Raw genomic sequence first — 21,815 nt, 5'->3', positions numbered from 1 at the left:
TGTAGATTTTTTACACATTTGTACTGTTATATAACCAGCTGATTGATAATGTATAATTCACCTGGGAGACTAATCACAATTTTGATAGGTTGGAATGCACCATGTGATCAAATGCACCTATTTATTTAAGATGGTTTTAGATTTGGGCTTGAGAAAGACCCTTCACTCACTGCGGGTTGAAACGTTGCCTGTTTGTCGCAAGATGTTTTGACAATAAAACCTTTTTGAAGATTTGGAGACGTGTGCTGTTGTCCTACTGCTTTGTTGGAAAGAACATCCACAGGATATGTCATAAATGTCAGATAGATGCGGGTCCCACACCTATCCCCAGAACGGGGCCCCCTAAACCCTGTTCAGCCGCTGTGTGTTGCGGCTGAATGCGATGGTCGTGAGTTACGTAAACAGCGTAACTCGCGGAGCTATGCGGTTTGCACAAGTCTCATAGAACTGAATGGTAGTTATGGAAACAGCGCAGCTCGCAGACGACGCTGCTTCTGTAACTGCCATTCACTACTATTGGAGTTACGCATAAAGCGTAGCTCTGCGAGGTACACAACTCACGACCACGAAGTTTTTCATGGTCGGAAAACACCTCATTCAGCCGCAACACACAGCGGCTGAACAGGGTTTAGGGGGCCCTGTTCTGGAGATAGGTGCGGGTCCCAGAGCTGGGACCTGCATCTATCTAACATTTATGACATATCCTGTGGATGTGTCATATATGTCTCTCGTGGAAAAACCCCTTTAACCCCTTGAGTACCCAGCTCATTTTGGCCTTGAGGACCAAACCTATTTTTTCAAATCTGACATGTGTCACTTTATGTGGTAATAACTCTGGAATGCTTTTACCTATCCAATTGATTCTGAGATTGTTTTCTTGTGACATATTGTACTTTATGTTAGTGAAAAAATTTGGTCGATAAATTCATTGCTTATTTGTGAAAAACACAAAAATTGAGAAAATTTTAAGAAATTATGATTTTTCCAATTTTAAATGTATCTGCTTGTAAAACAGATAGTAATACCACACAAAATAGTTACTAATTAACATTTCCCATATGTCTACTTTATGTTTGCATCGTTTTTTTGAACATCCTTTTATTTTTCTAGGACGTTACAAGGCTTAGAACTTTAGCAGCAATTTCTCATATTTTTAAGAAAATTTCAAAAAGCTATTTTTTCAGGGACGAGTTCAGTTCTGAAGTGGTTTTGAGTGCCCTATATATTAGAAACCCCCCCCCCCCCCCCATTTTGAAAACTGCAACCCTCAAAGTATCCAAAACAGCATTCAGAAAGTGTTTCGACCCATTAGGCGTTTTACAGGAATTGAAGGAAAGTAGAGCTGAAATTTTCAAAATTTCATTTTTTTTTTTTACTAAATTCCTATGCAATACATTTTTTTCTGTACCACAGAAGGTTTTACGTGAGAAATGCAACTCAATATTTATTGCCCAGATTCTGCAGTTTTTAGAAATATCCCACGTGGCCCTAGTGTGCTAATGGACTGAAACACAGGCCTCAGAAGCAAAGGAGCACCTCTTGGATTTTGGGGCCTCCTTTTTTCAAAATATGTTTTAGGCACCATGTGAGGTTTAAAGAGGTCTTGTGGTGCCAAAACAGTGGAAACCCCCAAAAGTGACCCCCATTTTTTTAAACTACACCCCTCAGGGAATTTATCTAGGTGTATAGTTAGCATTTTGACCCCACAGGTATTTTGCTATATTTATTGGAGTTAGTCTGTGAAAAAGAAAATCTACTTTTTTTCTGGAAAAACGTAAAAATTTCTAATTTTTGCAAGAAATAAAGGAGAGAAAGCACCCCAACATTTGTAAAGCAATTTCTCCCGATTACGGAAATACCCCATATGTGGTAATAAACTGCTGTTTGGACCCACAACAGGGCTCAGAAGGGAAGGAGCGCCATTTGGACTTTGGAGCTCCGATTTTACTGGAATGGTTTTCGGTGCCGTGTCACGTTTGCAACGCCCTGGAGGGACCTAAACAGGAATCCCCCCAAAAGTGACCCCATTTTGGAAACTATTCCCCTCAAGGAATTTTTCTAGTCGTATAGTTAGCATTTTGACCCCACAGGTTTTTTGCTGAATTTATTGGAATTAGTCTGTGAAGATGAAAATACTTTTTTTTGGAAAAAAAACAGAATTTTCTAATTTTTATAAGGAATAAAGGAGAAAAAGCACCTCGACATTTGTAAAGCAATTTCTCCTGATTACGGCAACACCCCATATGTGGTAATAAACTGCTGTTTGGACCCACGGCAGGGATCAGAAGGGACGGAGCACCATTTGGATTTTGCAGCTCAGATTTTGCTGAATTGGTTTCTGGGGGGCCATGTCGCATTTGCAGAGCCCCTGAAGTACCAGTACAGCAGAAATTCCCCAGGTGTGATCCCAATTTGAAGACTATACCCCTGAAAGAATTAAATTAGAGGTGTAGTGATTATTTAGCTCAGAATTTTTCATTTCCACAAGGAATACAGGAGAAAAGACACCCCAAAATTTGTTACACAATTTCTCCTGAGTAGGAAGTTACCCCATATGTGGTTGTAAACGGCTATTTGGACATACGGCAAGGGTCTAAACGAAAAAAGTGCAATTTCGTTTTTGGAGTGGAGATTTTACAAAATTTGTTTTTGACGCCATGTTGCATTGCGCTGAGGTACCAGTAAAGTGAAAACTCCCGAGAAGTGACCCCATTTAGGAAACTACACCCCTCCAGGAATTCATCTAGAAGTGTAGTGAGCATTTTGACCCCCAGAGGTTTTGCAGAAATTAGTGCACAGTGGATGTTGCAGATTGAAAATTGCCATTTTCCACATATATGCTATTTCAGTGCCCAATGTGTTGGGCCCAGCTTGTACCACTGGAGACATACGCCCCATAAATTGTTAAGCGGTTCTCCAGAGTACGGTAATACCCCATATGTGGTCATAAACTGCTGTTTGGGCACACTGCCAGGCCCAGAAGGAGCGCCATTTGGCTTTTGGAGCGCAGATTTTGTTTAGTGTTTTACTGGTGTTTCAGTTTATAATGTGGGGGCATATGTAAGCTGGCCGGAGTGCATCAGGGTATATGTAAGCTGTGCGGAGTACATCAGGGTATATGTAAGTTGTGCAGAGTACATCAGGGTATATGTAAGCTGTGCGGAGTACATCAGGGTATATGTAAGCTGTGAGGAGTACATCAGGGTATATGTAATCTGGGCGGAGTACATCAGGGTATATGTAATCTGGGCGGAGTACATCAGGGCATATGTAAGCTGTGCGGAGTACATCAGGGTATATGTAAGCTATGTGGAGTACTTCAGGGTAAATGTAAGCTGTGCGGAGTACATCAGGGTATATGTAAGCTGTGCGGAGTGCATCAGGGTATATGTAAGCTGTGCGGAGTACATCAGGGTATATGTAAGTTGTGCAGAGTACATCAGGGTATATGTAAGCTGTGCGGAGTACATCAGGGTATATGTAAGCTGTGAGGAGTACATCAGGGTATATGTAAGCTGGGCGGAGTACATCAGGGTATATGTAATCTGGGCGGAGTACATCAGGGTATATGTAAGCTGTGCGGAGCACATCAGGGTATATGTAAGCTATGTGGAGTACTTCAGGGTAAATGTAAGCTGGGCGGAGTGCAACAGGTCATAATAGGATGATGTAATAATGGGGAGAATGAATAATAAAATTAATTATCCATGGATAGTGACGTACGCTTTGAATCAATCCTTTATGAACAGGCCGGATTATTGGGTGCAGGAGTCGCACTTCTAGGTGTCTGTGGTGTTGTAAAAAACAGCCGCACTCCAGTATTGCTAATCTTTGACTTCTTCACTAGCCCCATATGTAGCACAGACCCCAAAATGTCATAGTTTCCTCTGCATTTACAGGGTCTACCTGTGGGGGCTGCAAATGATGACGTGGGGTTTTAGGTGAAGAACTGCTGCACATATAAATGAGTCTGGGCCGTCGTTTTTCATTATTGCGTTCCATGAGTCATAACTTTTTATTTTTCCGTTGACGAGCAGTGTGAGTGCTTGATTTTCATGGTATGAGCGGTCGTTTTTATTAGTATCATTTTGAGGTACATGCGATAATTTGATCAGTTTTTATTCCATTTTTTCTGAGGTGAGGAGACCAAAAAACAAATTCTTTCACTATTTTTTTTATTATTTTTTACCGGCGTTCTCTGTGCAGTATAAACAACATGTTTACTTTATTCTGCGGTTCGATACGATTATGGCAATACCAAATTTATATAGTTTTTATATGTTTTACTACTTTTACAAAATAAAAACACTTTTCTAAATAAAATGTTTTAGTGTCACCATGTCCTGAGAGCCATAACTTTTTTATTTTTTTGTCGACCGAGCTTTGTGAGGGCTTGTTTTTTGCATGGCACACTGTAGTTTTTATTGGTACCATGTTTGGCTACGCGCGACTTTTTGATCACTTTTTATTCCATTTTTTTGGAAACAATGTGACCAAAAAAGGAAATTCTGCCATTGTTTTTTATTGTATTTTTTTACGGTGTTCACTGTGCGGGATAAATATGATTTTTTTTTTAGATCAGGCCAATACGACCTTTTTTTTTTCTAATTATAAAGGGCTTGATCAGGGAAACAAGGAGATTATTGTTTTTATTACATAAAACTTTTATTTATTTACCTAAAACTTTTTTTTTACTTTTTTTCACTTTTTATTTTACACATACTAGGGGACTGGAAGATCTGATCTTCTGATCCCCTGTACAATACACTGCACTACTTCTGTAAGTACGTGTGTAGTGCAGTGTATTGTAACTGTCACTTTACAACTGACAGTTGAGCCTATTACGTCCTGCCTTGGGCAGGACCTAATAGGCTCCCGTACCTGGCAACCAGGAAGCCGTTGCTAGGCTTCCTGGTTGCCATTTTAAACATCAGAACCCCGCGATTTTTCGCGGGGGGGGTGGGGGGTGGGCAATGGGGTGCAGAGGGAGCCCCCTCCCTCTGTATCAATCACTTAAATGCCGCTGTCGCTATTGACAGTGGCATTTAAGCGGTTAAACTACAGCGATCGGAGAGGACAGTGATCGCTGTAGTTGCAGTGGGATGTCGGCTGTATATTACAGCCGACATCCGATGAAGATGGAGCGAGCACAGCTCCTGTGCCCGCTTCATCCTCAGGGTGTTACTATACGCCCATTTTCGGGAAGGGGTTAATAAAAATACTGGGTTGTTTTTTTTACACCGCTTTCTCTGATCTCCTCACGGATCTCACAGAAATGAGGAGATCAGAGAAAGTGACAGGAGCTTTCTCTTGTAGGCGACGTCACAGACGGCTGTGATTGGTCAGTCTTCAGAGACTGACCAATCGCAGCAATCGCCGGCATTGGGGACTGCGAATTGGTCCCCAGGCCGGTAGCAGAGATGGTTAGCTGTCAATGACAGCTGCCGCCGCTGTTATATCACTATGTGATTTCACATAGTGACAGTTTATTCCTTCTCCGCAATAGTACGGCGAAGGTACGCTGCAATGAGCGGCCTGCGACGTAGTATTGCGGAGAAGGTACGCAAGGGGTTAAGGGGTAAAAGAAAAAAAACATTTTTTTCAACTGTTGTGTAAAATTATCAGTTAAAAAAAAAAAACAAAGTGCACTCCGTTTTGAAAAATAAGGAAATGTCATAACGAAAAAAAATAAAAATCATATCTACAATGCAAGAAGTATTAGCAGCTGATTTATATATATCTCTCATAGAAAAGACAAAACAATCATTAGGAATCTTGCAAACTCTACAGTATGTTCCAACTTCATCTGTACTAAAATAATGCATAAATTGTGCGTCATTTCTCATCTTATGTACACAAATAATGTTTTCAAAACCTTAAATACTTACAACCACCTGTATCAAAATTAGGAATACCATGGAGAATTACATAATGCAAAAAGAGAGGGGTCGCATTCATCTTTTCCATCCGAGATAGCAATCCATTCAGAAAGTTGACATATCTAGAAGAGCAAAGTGGCATGATATTTAACATGTGTACGATTCCGGTGGTTTCGAATACATATTTAGCAATCACATCACACATTTGGACATATATTGTTTTGATCAGTGTAAGTTTTTCCGATGAAAATGGTCTTCAAAAAGGCATCTATAGCATTATTCCATAAACATAGTATCTTGTGTTTAAAGAAAGACCCCAGTTATAACAATTTCCCCTACCATTACTGCCAGTTTTAAAATCCTTTCTATGCTAGGCAGAGCTCATCTGGAGCATAACTGGGTGCATCAACGGATACATTTGTAGGAAAAGGCAACGGACATCCCTTGTGTGATAACAGCCATAAACTACTACAATGTGGAAAAGACAGTACAGTAAAATAAAATGTTAACACTTAGATTTTTCATTTTGGCAGGAGGGGTTCGTCCAGGATTAGAAAAACATGACTACTTAGCATTGCCCCTGTTCACAGGTTGTACGTGGTATTGTAGTTCAGACCCATTCGCTTCAATGAAATGGAGCTGCAGAACTAGAAACAACCCATGCAAAGGTGTGGTACCGTTTTTATTCGTAAGAAAGTCTTCATTTTTTTCAAATCCTGGGAGAACCCTTAAGTTACCGCAGATGCTTATGTAAAAGTTGTAGTTTGCCATAGACAAACAGTTTGGCCAATAGTATGTTTTTGGAGACCATCAGTACATCTATGGAGGAAAACAACTATTGCTTGGAAAACGTATTTGACTTGAAAACGACCCTTTGCAGATGTTTTTCAATGTGAACTTATCTCAAATACACGATAAGGCCTCATGCACACGGCCGTGCCCGTAATCACAGCCCGCGATTGTTAGCACGGCCGGCCGCATTTTTGTGCCGTGCTCCTATACAAAGTATGGGAGCACGGCCCGTAAAAAAAGAAAAGTAGGACATGCTCCATAACTCCCGACACGGTTCTACGGCACGGACACACTTCTGCAGCGGTACGGAAAGGTGTCCGGGGCCAATAGAACTGGGCGGTTACGTAATTGCAGACTGTATTGCGGTCCGCAATTATGGAGATTATTCACGGTCGTGTGCATGGGGCCTTACTAGGCGGATAGGATCCAATGATTTATTTTCATAGGAACACTCACTCACATTAGCTCCACTTCTAAATCTGAAATGTTATGTTATTAAAATATACAGGAATGTAAAATGTTTATTGCATACCTAATATTGTATTCAATTAATTATATTTTTAGATTGAAAGATTGTACATGATGCATTACAAAAATACATACCTTGTTTGAGATGGTTGCATAAGTACTGATACTTTATCATCAAAAAACTTCTTCATGGCAAAACGATCTAGAGCTTGGTCAGCGCTAAAAAAGGCACAATAAAACGTATTTATAAAACGTTTTGAAATAAATTTTAATTTATCAGAGAAAAATACAAACAATTAAGGACGTTGTCTTATGAAGACAAGCCTGATCTATATTTCCTATTATGGAATATAGGCAACATAGGGCCCCTCCATTAGACAGAATGGAAAGCTGCTTTGGTGAATGTAGGCCATCCATGTAGTATAAAAACTGTCATTGATCTGAATGGTTGCCATTAAATGATACATGGAAAAGTCTGGCAAAAGCCAGCTAAAATTAGAGAAGCCAGACCCATGCTGATCACTGAATGGCTTCCATTTAGAAATGGACCTCACAACCTTTCTACACTAAAAAAAATTACCATCAGACTACAAAGGTGTTTGCTTTATCATACTTCTGCACAAGTGTTCACATAAAAACAAACAAGAGCTCTCAAGTCTTCCAAAACACTTCTAAGGCCTCGTTCACATCTGCGTGGGGGTCCCGTTCTGACGTTCCGTCGGAGCTTCCTGTCAAATGGTGATGGAAACCAAAACTTCTGGTTTCCGTTTGTGCCAGTTTGTGTCTGTTCAGGGTCCCGTTCTGACGGAAAGCGCCGGAACTTTAGAACACGACCCCAACGCCTTAGTCACCCAATGTGACAATTTCTGTATCAAACCCCATTAACTTATACATAATAAAGCACGCGCTTTTATAGTCAATTACCTTGCAGATACATTTGTAAAGTGCATATATGATGATATCACTACTCCAATTCTTCCTTTTCCACCCTGAAAAGTAGAAACATACATTATACACATTATACTGCAGTCAAATGATTTGCATAGGTGCTAAGTGTGTCAACAATCCAATCTCTTTATGGCACATATGGCTACTTATGCGACCCTTATCCCCGAGTCTTTATCCCGAATTTAAAGATTCTTTTACACAGGCAGATGTTCTGCCCATAGCGCCAATTAACGTTTCATACCGGTGCTCATTTGCTGAATTTACACTATGTTTATGCGATTGTTTGCCCCCATACATTTTTCATCACGTGGACAAGCGCCTAACAAGCGTTTTCTCATTCATCGGCTAATGGCTGCTTTGTCTACACAGGGCAATGATCGGGAGCGAGTGTACGTACTATCATTGCCCACTACCTTTTTCTGCATGCTTTTGGAAGTTTTAGTTAAAGAGGCTCTGTCACCACATTATAAGTGCCCTATCTCTTACATAAGGAGATCGGCGCTGTAATGTAGGTGACAGTAATGCTTTTTATTTAAAAAAACTATCTATTTTTACCACGTTATTAGCGATTTTAGATTTATGCTAGTGAGTTGCTTACTGCCCAAGTGGGCGTATTTTCACTTTAGAACAAGTGGGCTGACCAATCAGCCTCATGCACTCCTCTGCATTCATTTACACAGCGCATAGGGATCCTGTTAGATAACTATGTGCTGTTTTATACTAACACATTAACAATAATGAAGTGTTTAGACAGTGAATAGACATTCCATGGGATGTCTATTCACAATCTCTGCACTTCGTTACTGTTTCTATGGTAGTTACAGGAGAGGAAGCTTGATCTCGTAACCTGTCATTTACCGCGTAATCTCGCGAGATTACGCATCCTCTGCTGTAACTACCACAGAGTAACGAAGTGCAGAGATTGTGAATAGACATCCCGTGGAATGTCTATTCACTGTCTAAACACTTCAGTATCGTTAATGTGTTAGTATAAAACAGCACAGTGATCTAGCAGGATCCCTATGCGCTGTGTAAATGAATGCAGAGGAGTGCATGACGGCGATTGGTCAGCGTCATACACTCCCCTGTACAACGCCCACTTGGCATTAAGCAACTCATTAGCATAAATCTAAAAACGCTAATAAAGTGGTGAAAACAGATCTTTTTTTTTTAAATAAAAAGCACTGCTGTCACCTACATTATAGCGCCCATCTCCTTATGTAGGAGATAGGGCACTTATAATGTGGTGACAGAGCCTCTAAGAAAAATGTTAAAATAAATATTTTCAATATTTTTATTGTTGTTTATGGGCAGAGTGAAATTTTGTTGTACATTACATAATTATTTTTTTTTAGTAGGGAATAGCACAGGCCTTTATACTATATATAGACTTACTAAGGATTCAAAAGGTATGCCTTGCTCCAGAGGTTTTTTGGAATAAATAATATATAAATATATATATATATATATATATATATATATATATATATATATATATATAATCGAAATCCAATACACAAGACAGCACTCCAAATTCAGTGAAAAAAAATTGGATTACTTTAATCACCACATGCAACGTTTCAGCCCTACTCCATGGGGCCTTTCTCAAGCAAGGAAGGCCCCATGGAGTAGGGCTGAAACATTGCATGTGCTGATTAAAGTGATCCGATCTTCTCACTGAATTTGGAGCGCTGTCTTGTGTATTGGATTTCGTTTGTTATTTGAGACACTCGTCGTGTGTCTGAACAAGAACCTGTGCACCCGACACTGGAGGAACAGTGCTGCTTTTGCTTTATCTATCTATCTATCTATCTATCTATCTATCTATCTATCTATCTATATATATATATATATCACACAAATCAACATTGCAAGGGAAGATGTAACGCGTATCTTTGTTTTGCATTTCCAGCAATTTCCTAATATACAATCAGAAGGCAATTTTTTTTTCCCTACTACAATGTAGGAAAATACAGCACTGGTTTTTCAATTAAAAAATACGGAATTAATACAGATCAGAAATTAAGTATTTTGATGGCTACTGAAGTGATTTCACCATGATACATGTACATTTTATTATATACAATCTATGTGAACAAAGAACAAAAACATGATATTGCAGGAATATGAAAGCAGAAAGACATACAAAAACAAAAAGTTAAGAGTTAACTTACTCTGCAATGAATAACCACCACATGTAAAGGGTCGCTGTTCATCCATGATTCCATTGCCTTGCAAATAGTGCACATTTTATCTAGAGGGGGGGCATGTAGATCCGGCCAACCCACATCCATTACCTAAATTTGTAATGAAAATAATGACCTTTCTGTACAACGTGAAACACGGTATGATGAATAGTGACTAACCATCGCATACAAATGGCAGATAAAAAAAAGAAGCAAACAACTAGGACTGCCAGCATTTCAAGCCAGGAGAACATTTGAGTACTCTTGAATAAACAAGTCAGTGAATCAATTTTCTATATTTTTATTCCAAGAGCAGCGATGTTATAAACAGTAGAAAAATTTAAGCAACTCTTATTTTATTGTTTTATGAAATCGCAACTGGGAGACCTTTTAAAAAAAAAAAACACAAACGACCAGACCAAAACAGGTTGATAAACTACAGTCCTCCATGTATAGACCTAAGCCTGTTGATAGGCATCATATCAAAGAGCAATGCAATTAGAATATACTAAATATACTAGAATATACTGGCATTGAACATGTACATTGTGGCATCAGAGGGGGCAATCTGAGGAAGGTTCTAGCCCAAAAGGAGTGCATGTGGATTGTGAAATTGGGATCCATGACTCCCGTTGGTCTTAACGAACAACTCAATTTCACCTCTTTTCTTTAGAATCCCTCATTTCCACTGGTTTTTAATTAGGATTTTAATTGTGTGTGTCTGCTTTTTCTTAATCATTTAGGTACTTGCTATTCCATAGTTCTGACAGCTCCCTGTGATGAGAACTCGTCCTTCTTGATCTGTATGCATCTGGAAAACGGAGGGAGAAGAATTCCTGGCTATTCGTAGCCCTACCCTTCATGGGGGATATAACAATCCCCTCAACTATATGTCCGTTGTCTAAATATCACCTTTGTTTACACAGTGTATGTTACTTGTAATTTTACATATATATTTTTCTGATTTTTTGTTATCCATCCTACACCTGTAAATTTATGTTATCAGTATTGATTCTATGTGTCTGTAATGTCACCTTATGGTGTATGTAATTCACTTTTATTATTTTTTAATTTTTTATCTTAATCACCGTTTTTGGTTACATTATTACTTCCCCTCATATTTTCAATATGTGTGGGTCTTATAACTCACTTTCACCTATATATACTTTTACTTCTATTTTTGGGTCTGATGCTAATATATATGTCTTTTTTCATTGAGTTTCTGACACTATACTTGTAATATTGCTCATTGGACATTTGTCTTTTCTCTTTTAACTTATTGTATTTTCGGCTTATACTGGAGAGATCCTGACATAGCCCATTATAGGCAGTAGGACACTAGTACATATCTTTCTTCTCCTCCCGTGCTCACCGTCCAATCAGGTGCGCGCGTCCTCTGCGCGACGCTGGTTTGTGGCCGGCCCCCTTCCTTGCCCCCTACAGCGCACTGCGCATGCCTGGGATCCCTGTACGCGTCGGGGATCTTTGGTGTGCGCTCGAGTGCTGGGGGCTGGAAGTGGGGCATGCCTCACTTCCGGTCTCGGCAGATGACGTGCGCCGGAATCTCCTTGGACTGAGTTTCACTCGATTCACCTGGGGCTTGCGCTACTTATACCTCTTATCTCTTTAGACACTTCACACCCCTTGAGGAAGCACATCGCGAAACGCGCGTTGGGGTTTTTCTACTCACACTAGCTCGACTCTCTGCATTTATCGTTCATTATGGGTAAGTTGTTGTATTAGTGGGTGGACGTCCGGCTTATCTAGGCTGCAGTCTGTGTACCCCCTCTCTTTCATTTTATATGATTGATAGTCTGTATACTCTTTTTAGATCTTTGCGTGACTGTAGGTCATACATCACCTGTTATTTATGATACTTTATCTTTATAAATTTACCCATACTATTGCTGTCTTACAGTGCTGTTGTATATGACTTGCGTCATGATTAATACTGGTCCATTCACTTTAGTCTGTGTATTGTACACTGCCCTTCATTTTGCAACTTAGAGAGATTCCTGTTAATTGTGTTTTAGTGAAATTATTCAGAGTCTTCATGTCCAGCTCTGTACCTTTTTATCTTTCATACATGTTTCTATATGTTTAATAAAATTATTTTCTTTTAATATTGGCTAGTATGCTCCTTTGTGTCTTTAGTGTATATTAGAATATACTAGAGTACATTTTATAGCGCATCTATGCTTTGGACAACCCTTTCGGATAGGAGCCATTGCCACGATCATCACTACCTCCAAACAGCTGATTTTAGGAGTATAACATGTGGACAGCCAGACCGTACCCCTGCAGCAGCAGTAGCAGGGGTAATGTAGTATTACATGGCCCACCGTGTAATACATTAACAGCTTGAGTCCGCTAGAGCAGGAGACGCTCTTACAAAATGGCTCTCTGTTCTGGGTCATAAAAAGGGATCCCAAGCAGGGAACTTAGTCTATGACATCCATATGTTCTAACAGGACATACAGACAAGGGTTGTCTTCATGGGACAGTCCGTTTAAATGTGATTCTCTTCCAACTTCTATCTGAACTTCTGCTTTGGCCTTCACCATGTGTCAAACTTTGTGATAAGGCATGCAATAGTTTGTAACCACTGCTGGTAGTTTATAAACTTAAATATGTATTTAAGAATTTTTTAAATATTCATCTAAAAATTCCATAAAAGTGTACATTATAGACTTATCTTTAAAGAAATAGATAATCTAGCCATTCTCTGTAAGCAATCAATGAAGACAATCTACATTTTAATGTTAAATACCTTAGTGTTAAGTTTAGAAAGGTCATAGCATCTCTCTGATAGATTTAATACCTGTTAAGAGAAGAAAAAAAAAATGACAAACTGTTGCTTTAAGAACATTTAAGCTGGTGGTTATGACTAAAGAAATATAGCACTCGAATTATATAGATACAGGCACCTGTGCAGATAAGGGTCAGGTATGGCCTTTTCCAAGTAATGTGGTCAATAGAAAGCACAGTGGACTCCTGTACAATGACTGTCTTAAGCCTTATTCTCACGAGCGTATCCGGTCCGTGATATACAGACCGTATGCCGGTAGTATTTCCGGGACCGAACACACTGCAGGGAACCAGGCTCCTACCATCATAGTTATATACGATGCTAGGAGTCCCTGCCTCACTGAGGGACAACTGTCCCGTACTGTAATCATGTTAACTGTACGGGACAGTTTTCTCGAAGCGAGGCAGGGACCCCCTAATGTCATAGATAACTATGATGCTAGGAGCCTGGCTCCCTGCAGTGTGTTAGGTCTGGGAAATACTGCCGACATACGGTCCGTATATCACGGACTGAACACGCTCGTGTTAATCCGGTGTTAGAGGGAAAGAAAATAAATAAAACTTCTCTGCCCATTGCCACCATTGGATAAAATATGACTTGTTGCTATTAATAAAACACGGCAGCTTCTTCTCTGACTGTTTTAATAAATAATCTGTGCATATTCAATGCTGTTCAATTCTGTTGCGATTTACCAAATAATTGTCCCCATGTTTTGATTTTAGCATCCGAGTCACATCCTGGAGATCATGAAGATATGTTTCATCTGACCGGCATTTTGGAAATGACATGGATATAATGCGCTCTGTTATAAAGGTGAGGTCAAGCTCATAACCTTCTTCCATGATTCGTTCGAAAACCAGGTTTCTGGTGAAAAATTAAACACCAGATTTCAAAAGAAGTTATTTTGACTACATAAGTAACTCAATAAGTTAATAAGTTAAGCAAGCACGCAATGGGCAGTTGATTAACCTTGCACACAATAGATATTAATAAATCTCCCCTAATGTATCACAAAAAAGGACTTACCGAGACAATTTTTCACAAGATAAACTTTTTGAAAAGCGGTTTGATTCCTAACAAAGAAAAACAAACAAAGCAGTATAGTAAAAAAGATAAAAAACAAAAACTATAACAGCAATATAATAAAGGCGCTTAAACAGAAACATTCAAATAGGTAAAAAGAGAGTAAAGCAGTCGCGCACTGCAATCAATCAGGTTTTTGCTTTAATTTACCAAAGGACTTCCATAAAACGAGAGCTGGAATCTGGTTGCTTAGGGCAACTGCTCCAATTGTCCCTTGTACTAGTTTCAATAGATCTCTGTATTAACCCCTTCCCGCTCCTGGACGTACTATTATGTCATGGTAGCTGTATCGTTAGCGCTCCATTACCTAATAGTACGTCTCGGTAGTAACGGCCGTTTCGGCCGTCCTCCCAACACATGCAGGAGCTGTGACAGCTGCTGTCTGGTACAGCAGCTGTCACAGCTCCTACAGCGGGGACCGATCGCTGTGTCCCCGCTGATTAACCCATTAAAAGCCGCGTTCAATAGAGATCGCGGCTTTATAGGCGTTAAGCTGCCATCGCCGACCTGCTACACGATAGCGGCCGGCGATGGTGACTATGGCAACCGGACACCAAACAATGGCGTCCGGCTATGCCATCGACGGAAGCCTAGTGGGTCTTGATAAAGTCAGGACCCACTATGCTTGCTGTCAGCGAGTAGCTGACAGTTCTAATACACTGCACTACGCATGTAGTGCAGTGTATTAGAATAGCGATCAGGGCCTCCTGCCCTAAAGTCCCCTAGTGGGACAAAGTAATAAAGTAAAAAAAAAAAGATGTGTAAAAATAAGAAAATAAGTTTTAGAAGTATTAAAAGTAAAAATCCCCCTTTTTACCTTATCAGTCCTTTATTATTAATAAAAATCTATAAACAAACAAATAAACTATACATAATTGGTATCGCCGCGTCCGTAACGGCCTGAACTACAAAATTATTTCGTTATTTATCCCGCACGGTGAACGCCGTAAAAGAAAATAATAATAAACCGTACCACAATCACAATTGTTTGGTCACTTCACCTCCCAAAAAATGGAATAAAAAGAGATCAAAAAGTCGCATTTACCTAAAAATGGTACTGATCGAAACTACAGTTCGTTACACAAAAAATAAGTCCTCGCACGGCTTTATTGATTGAAAAATAAAAAAGTTCTGCGTTTTAGAATAAGGTAACACAAAAAGTGAATGATTTTTTACAAAACTTATTTTATTGTGCAAAAGCCATAAGACATAAAAAAACTATAAACATCTGGTATCGCCGTAATCGTATCGCCCCGCAGAATAAAGTGAATATGTCATTTATAGCGCACGGTGAACGCTGTAAAAAAAAAAGAATAAAAAAACAATAGTAGAATTGCTGTTTTTAGTCACCACGCCACTCAAAAATAGAATAAAAACTGATCAAAAAGCCGCATGCACCCCAAGAAAACTACAATGTATTCCTCAAGGGGTCTAGTTTCCAAAATGGGGTCTCCACTGTTTTGGCACCGCAAGGCCTCTTCAAACCGGACATGGTGCCTAATAAAAAAAGAGGCCTCAAAATCCACTAGGTGCTCCTTTGCTTCAGAGGCCGGTGCTTCAGTCCATTACTGCACTTGCGCCACATGTGGGATATTTCTCAAAACGGCAGAATCTGGGCAATAAGTATTAAGTTGCGTTTCTATGATAGAACCTTTTGTGTTATAAAAAATATAAAAAGGATTTGGACAAAAAAAAAAAAATATGTAAATTTCACCTCTACTTTGCTCTAAATTTCTGTAAAATACCTTAATGGTTCATAAACTTTCTAAATGCTGTTGTGAATACTTTGAGGGGTCTAGTTTCTAAAATGGGGTGTTTGATAGGGGTTTCTAATATATGGGCCCCTCAAAGCAACTTCAGAACTGAACTGGAACCTAAAAAAATAAATAAATGAGGCAATACTTCGCTTCTTACATTATACTGATAATGAGCAGTGCCCACACCGAGATGACCCCAGTTTTGACCGTTTGTATAAACAGAGACCCCTATTAGACCGTTTCAGTGCCCGGTTTTCCCAAGCATACACCCCCAAGAAGTGTATTTCTATTGATGAGTCCTTGGTACAATTTAAAGGGAGGATTCAATTCCGCGAGTACCTGCCGGGTAAGAGGGCAAGGTATGGCGTGAAGCTGTATAAGCTATGTGAGAGTGCATCAGGGTATACCTACAGATTCAGGATATATGAAGGGAAGGACACCAGTATTCAGCCCCCAGAATGCCCCCCCTTACTGGGAGTTAATGCAAAAATTGTGTGGGATTTGGTGCACCCACTGCTGGACCAGGGTTACCACCTCTACCTGGATAATTTTTATACCATCGTCCTACTCTTCAACTGCCTCGCTTCCAGAAGTCATGCGGCATGCGGCACTGCTAGAAGAAATCTGAGAGGCCTCCCTAAGACTCTGCTTGGGCAAACACTCCGAAGGGGTGACAGCAGGGCACAATCTAGCAGCAACATATTGTGTGTCAAGTACAAGACAAGGGAGTTGTCCTTGCATTGACAACAATACATGGCCACACCAGTACAAGGTACCAGTACAGAGACCACCAAACCAGACTGCATCCTGGACTACAATAGGTAAATGGGAGGGGTGGACTTGTCAGATCAAGTCCTGAAGCCCTACAGCACCATGCGGTGTGGTACAAGAAGCTGGCCGTGCACATCATACAGATGGCATTGTACAATGTGTACGTGCTACGTCGATGTACAGGCCAGACGGGAACTTTTCTGGAATTTCAAGAGGTGATTATCAAGAACCTAATCTTTAGGGACCAAGAAGGGGGGGGGCACCCAGTACTTCTGGATGCGAGGCCACACGCATCGTACCAGGGCAACACTTTCCAGGAGAAGTTCCCCAAACTGGCAAGAAGGGAAAAAGTCAAAAGAGGTGCAAAGTCTGCTATAAGAAGGGGATAAGGAAGGACACAATATATCAATGTGACACGTGTTCCGAAAAACCAGAGCTCTGTATGAAAGTGTTTTAAAATTTATCATCCATCCCTTGGTTTATAATTTACCCCAATTTTACTTACCCTGATGTACTCCGCACAGCTTATCCCCCCTCGTCTTTCCCCTCTGGGCCCTGCTGTGTGCCCAGGCAGCTGATAACAGCCACATGTAGGGTATTGCCGTACCCAGGAGAACCCACATTACAGTTTATGGGGTGTATGTCTCCGGTCAAAATGCTCACTACACCTCTAGATGAATGCCTTAAGGGTGTCGTTTTTAAAACGGGGTCACTTCTTGCGGGTTTCAACTGTACTGGTACCTCAAGGGCTTCTGCATACATGACTTCGCACCAGAAAATCCCCAGTAGGCCAAATGGTGGTCCTTTCCGTCTGAGCCCTCCCATGGGCCCAAACGGCAGTTTATCAACACAAATGGGGTATTGCGGCACTCAGAACAAATTGCGCAACAGAATGGGGTATTTTGTTTCTTGTGAAAATAAGAAATTTTCAGCCAAAACTACATATTATTGGAATAAATTAATTTTGTTTTAATTCCCAGCCCAATTCAAATAAGTTCTGTGAAAAAAACTATGGGGTCAAAATGGTCACAACATCCATAAATGAATTCCTTGAGGGGTGTAGTTTCCAAAATGGGGTCATTTCTGGTTGGTTTCCATTGCTTTGATACCTCTGGGGCTCTGCAAATGCGACATGGCACCCAAAAACCAATCCAGCAAGATCTGGACTCCAACACACACATGGCGCTCCTTTCCTTCTGAGCCCTCCCATGGGCCCAAACGGCAGTTTATCGCCACAAATGGGGTATTGCCGCACTCAGGACAAATTGGGCAACAAAATGGAGTATTTTATTTCTTGTGAAAATAAGAATTTTTGAGCTAAAACGACATATTATTGGAAAAAATATATTTTTTTTTAAATTCCTAGCCCAATTCAAATAAGTTCTGTGAAGAAACTGTGGGGTCTAAATGGTCACATTACCCATAAATGAATTCCTTGATGGGTGTAGTTTCCAAAATGGGGTCACTATTGGGGGATTCCTACTGTTTTGGCACCTCAACACCTCTTCAAACCTGGCATGCTGCCTAAAATATATTCTAATAAAAAAGAGGCCTCAAAATGCACTAGGTGATTCTTTGCTTCTAGGGCTTGTGTTTTAGTCCACGAGCGCAGTAGAGCCACAAGTGGGACATTTCTAAAAACTGCAGAATCTGGACAATACATATTTAGTAGTGTTTCTCTGGTAAAACCTTCTGTGTTACAGAAAAAAAATTTAATAAAATTGACATTTTGCTTTAATACCTGTTAAGGGTTAAAAAACTTTCTAAATGCTGTTTTGAATACTTTGAGGGGTCTAGTTTTTAAAATGGGGTGTTTTATCAGGGTTTCTAATACATAGGCCCCTCAAAGCCATTTCAGAACTCAAGAGGTACCTTAAAAAAGGCTTTTGAAATGTTATTAAAAATATGAGAAATTGCGGTTTATGTTCTAAGCCTTGTAACGTCCAAGAAAAATAAAAAATGTTCAAAAAACGATGCCAATCTAAAGTAGACATATGGGAAATGTGAACTAGTAACTATTTTGGGTGGTATAACCGTCTGTTTTACAAGCAGATGCATTTAAATTCTGAAAAATGATATTTTTCAAAAATGTCTCTACATTTTGCAATTTTTCACCAATAAACACTGAATATATCTACCACATTTTACCACGAACACAAAGCCCAATGTGTCACGAGAAAACAATCTCAGAACCGCTTGAATAGGTTTAAGCATTCCGACGTTATTACCACAAAGTGAAATATGTCAGATTTGAAAAATGGGCTGAGCCTTAAAGAGGCTCTGTCACCAGATTTTGCAACCCCTATCTGCTATTGCAGCAGATAGGCGCTGCAATGTAGATTACAGTAACGTTTTTATTTTTAAAAAACGAGCATTTTTGGCCAAGTTATGACCATTTTTGTATTTATGCAAATGAGGCTTGCAAAAGTACAACTGGGCGTGTTGAAAAGTAAAAGTACAACTGGGCGTGTATTATGTGCGTATATCGGGGCGTGTTTACTACTTTTACTAGCTGGGCGTTGTGTATAGAAGTATCATCCACTTCTCTTCACAACGCCCAGCTTCTGGCAGTGCAGACACAGCCGTGTTCTCCAGAGATCACGCTGTGTCGTCACTCACAGGTCCTGCATCAGACGAGCGAGGACACATCGGCACCAGAGGCTACAGATGATTCTGCAGCAGCATCGACGTTTGCAGGTAAGTCGATGTAGCTACTTACCTGCAAATGCTGATGCTGCTGGAGAATCAACTGTAGCCTCTGGTGCCGACACGATGCAGGACCTGTGAGTGACGTCACAGATCTGCACTGCCAGAAGCTGGGCGTTCTGAAGAGAAGTGGATGATACTTCTCATCAGAAAGCCCAGCTAGTAAAAGTAGTAAACACGCCCCGATGTACACACATAATACACGCCCAGTTGTACTTTTACTTTTCAACACGCCCAGTTGTACTTTTGCAAGCCTCATTTGCATAAATACGAAAATGGTCATAACTTGGCCAAAAATGCTCGTTTTTTAAAAATAAAAACGTTACTGTAATCTACATTGCAGCGCCTATCTGCTGCAATAGCAGATAGGGGTTGCAAAATCTGGTGACAGAGCCTCTTTAAGGCCAAAACTAGGCTGCGTCCTTAAGGGGTTAAAGAAACAGTCTTTAAAGGGGTTTTCACAGGATGATCTTTGCAAAATAATGAAGAATTCCTCCCAGAAGTCCATTGTAATTCTAGCTGCTAATTGAAAGCAATATTCATTAGACACGCTGAGCGAAGGCTATATTCACACCACAGATGCCATTTGACATCCATTTTTCATGTCCGTAAAAATTGTTAAAAAAAAGTATGAATTTAATTTGTTTGGTGTTTTCATGGGGTTGGAACAAAGAAAACCCTCAGTGCCCATGTAGATAGTGCCACACACAGTGCCCTTGTAGATAGTGCCCATGTAGATAGTGCCACAGTGCCCCTGTAGATCGCGCCCATATAGATCGTGCCACAGTGCTAATGTAGATTGTGCCATACACTGCCCTCTGTAGATAGTGCTAGTGTCCACTGTAGACTGTGCGCCATGTAGGGTGACACACAGTGCCCCCTGTAGATAACGTCATAGTGCGAATATAGATAGCGCCAGTGCCTCCTGTAGATATTACCATACACAGTGCTCCCTGTAAATCGTGCCCATGTAGATCGTGCCACACTCACCTGTCCCTGTTCCAGCGCCATCCTCTCCTCAAGTGATGCAGGTCTGCTCCACTGGAACAATGCAGGCAGCAAGAGAAAATCATTGTGCCGCCTGCATTAAAAAAAAAAAAGCTTCGCCAGCGCATTCAATTGTATTTGTATTCTATTCCCTTATAATGGCCTCACCTGGGCAAGGAAAATAGCGGGCCACAGGTCACAGGGGGGTTTCAGGTTAATGAGAAACCCCCGTCTGCATGTGCCACTAATAGAATTTGATCCGCTTTTGACGGCTGTTAAACGGACGGCTTCCTGAAAAACAGGAGTTAAAAACTGATCCATTGACTTGTATGGGGGCCATCAAGCCGTGCAAACCGCCGAAAATAGAACATGTCCTATTTTTTGATAGCCAGTATTCACAGTCCCCTAAAAAAATTTATGTGAATACACCCATAGAACTTCAGTTCTCTGAAAACGGACGTATGACGCCAATTAGGCTCTATTTACACAACAGTTTTCTAACAGATTTAGCCATACAAAGTTGTCATCTGTTAGGCCACGTAACACATGCAGTTTTTGGCTCTTTTATCTGGATCCACTTCTGGCTTTTATATTCTAATAATAATAAAAAAAGAAAAAAGGATTCCAACCAAATGCATTTTTTTTGCCTCATCATTGGGTTAATTGTGCTTTAGGCACAACGTGCTTCTAGATTGGACCATGCTAGAGGTCATCCATTCCTCTTCACTTTTATGTGGGGGTTTAAGAAATTAACACCTACACGTATGCACACATACAGTATATACATACACACATTCACTAAAATTTCTAAAAATTCATTCCTATTCTACCTGCAGGGGGAGCTTGTAAACCAGGGCTAGCAAGAATTTTGAAGCCTAAAATCATAACTGTAGTACCCAAGGTGCTTTCGCAACCTGGAACATAGGCTCTACAGCTACTTGGAATTCTATCATTTACGATGTCTACAAAAAAACAAAAACAAAGCCCATCAAGTTCAACCAAGGGATGGGAGAAACTATATAAAACTTTGTTTTACCCCTATTGACCCAGGGGTGGTTTTAAAAAAATAAAATAAAAGTAAATTCAAGGCTTCTATTCCATCAAGTGAATATTCACAGCATGGTAGACACAGTCACAAGTAAAAAGCTAAATTGTAAGTGCTCTGTTTCCGAGAAAGTCCAGATCTGCCGAGAGTGCTACGATCCTGCACGATCTCTGGCTAGATCGACCAGATCAATTGGGTAACCCCTAGCTAGTAGAGGTTTTTTTTTAACTCGTTTGCTTGTCTGGTGAAATCAGACACAAAATCATAAATTCTTTGCAACCTAAGGAATTGGTTGTAAGGTAAAGAACATTTTGCATGTTTGGGGTGATAACTATTGTTGCCAGTAGTAGGTTTTCAAGATCCCTGTGTTGACAACTGGCCATC

The 21,815-nt window shown here is 40.3% G+C and overlaps 1 protein-coding gene across 5 annotated transcripts in view; it reads right to left on the bottom strand.

The window, feature by feature from the left end:
• The window catches only part of TNS3 (tensin 3), a 509,208-nt gene that overhangs the window by 267,860 nt on the left and 219,533 nt on the right, over window positions 1-21,815 (bottom strand). For all 5 annotated transcript variants that reach the window (XM_075827007.1, XM_075827004.1, XM_075827005.1 and 2 more), the window contains exons 6-12: window positions 14,109-14,155; window positions 13,775-13,946; window positions 13,044-13,094; window positions 10,262-10,384; window positions 8,064-8,128; window positions 7,275-7,358; window positions 5,889-6,001 (exon numbers count right to left, since the gene is read on the bottom strand). In XM_075827007.1, coding sequence (XP_075683122.1) covers window positions 5,889-6,001; window positions 7,275-7,358; window positions 8,064-8,128; window positions 10,262-10,384; window positions 13,044-13,094; window positions 13,775-13,946; window positions 14,109-14,155 — 655 coding nt within the window. The remainder of the gene's footprint in view (window positions 1-5,888; window positions 6,002-7,274; window positions 7,359-8,063; window positions 8,129-10,261; window positions 10,385-13,043; window positions 13,095-13,774; window positions 13,947-14,108; window positions 14,156-21,815) is intronic.

The sequence above is a fragment of the Rhinoderma darwinii genome, chromosome 5, assembly GCF_050947455.1.
Source record: "Rhinoderma darwinii isolate aRhiDar2 chromosome 5, aRhiDar2.hap1, whole genome shotgun sequence".
Taxonomy (NCBI): Eukaryota; Metazoa; Chordata; class Amphibia; order Anura; family Rhinodermatidae; genus Rhinoderma; species Rhinoderma darwinii.
This window is presented reverse-complemented; position numbering and strand designations above follow the sequence as displayed.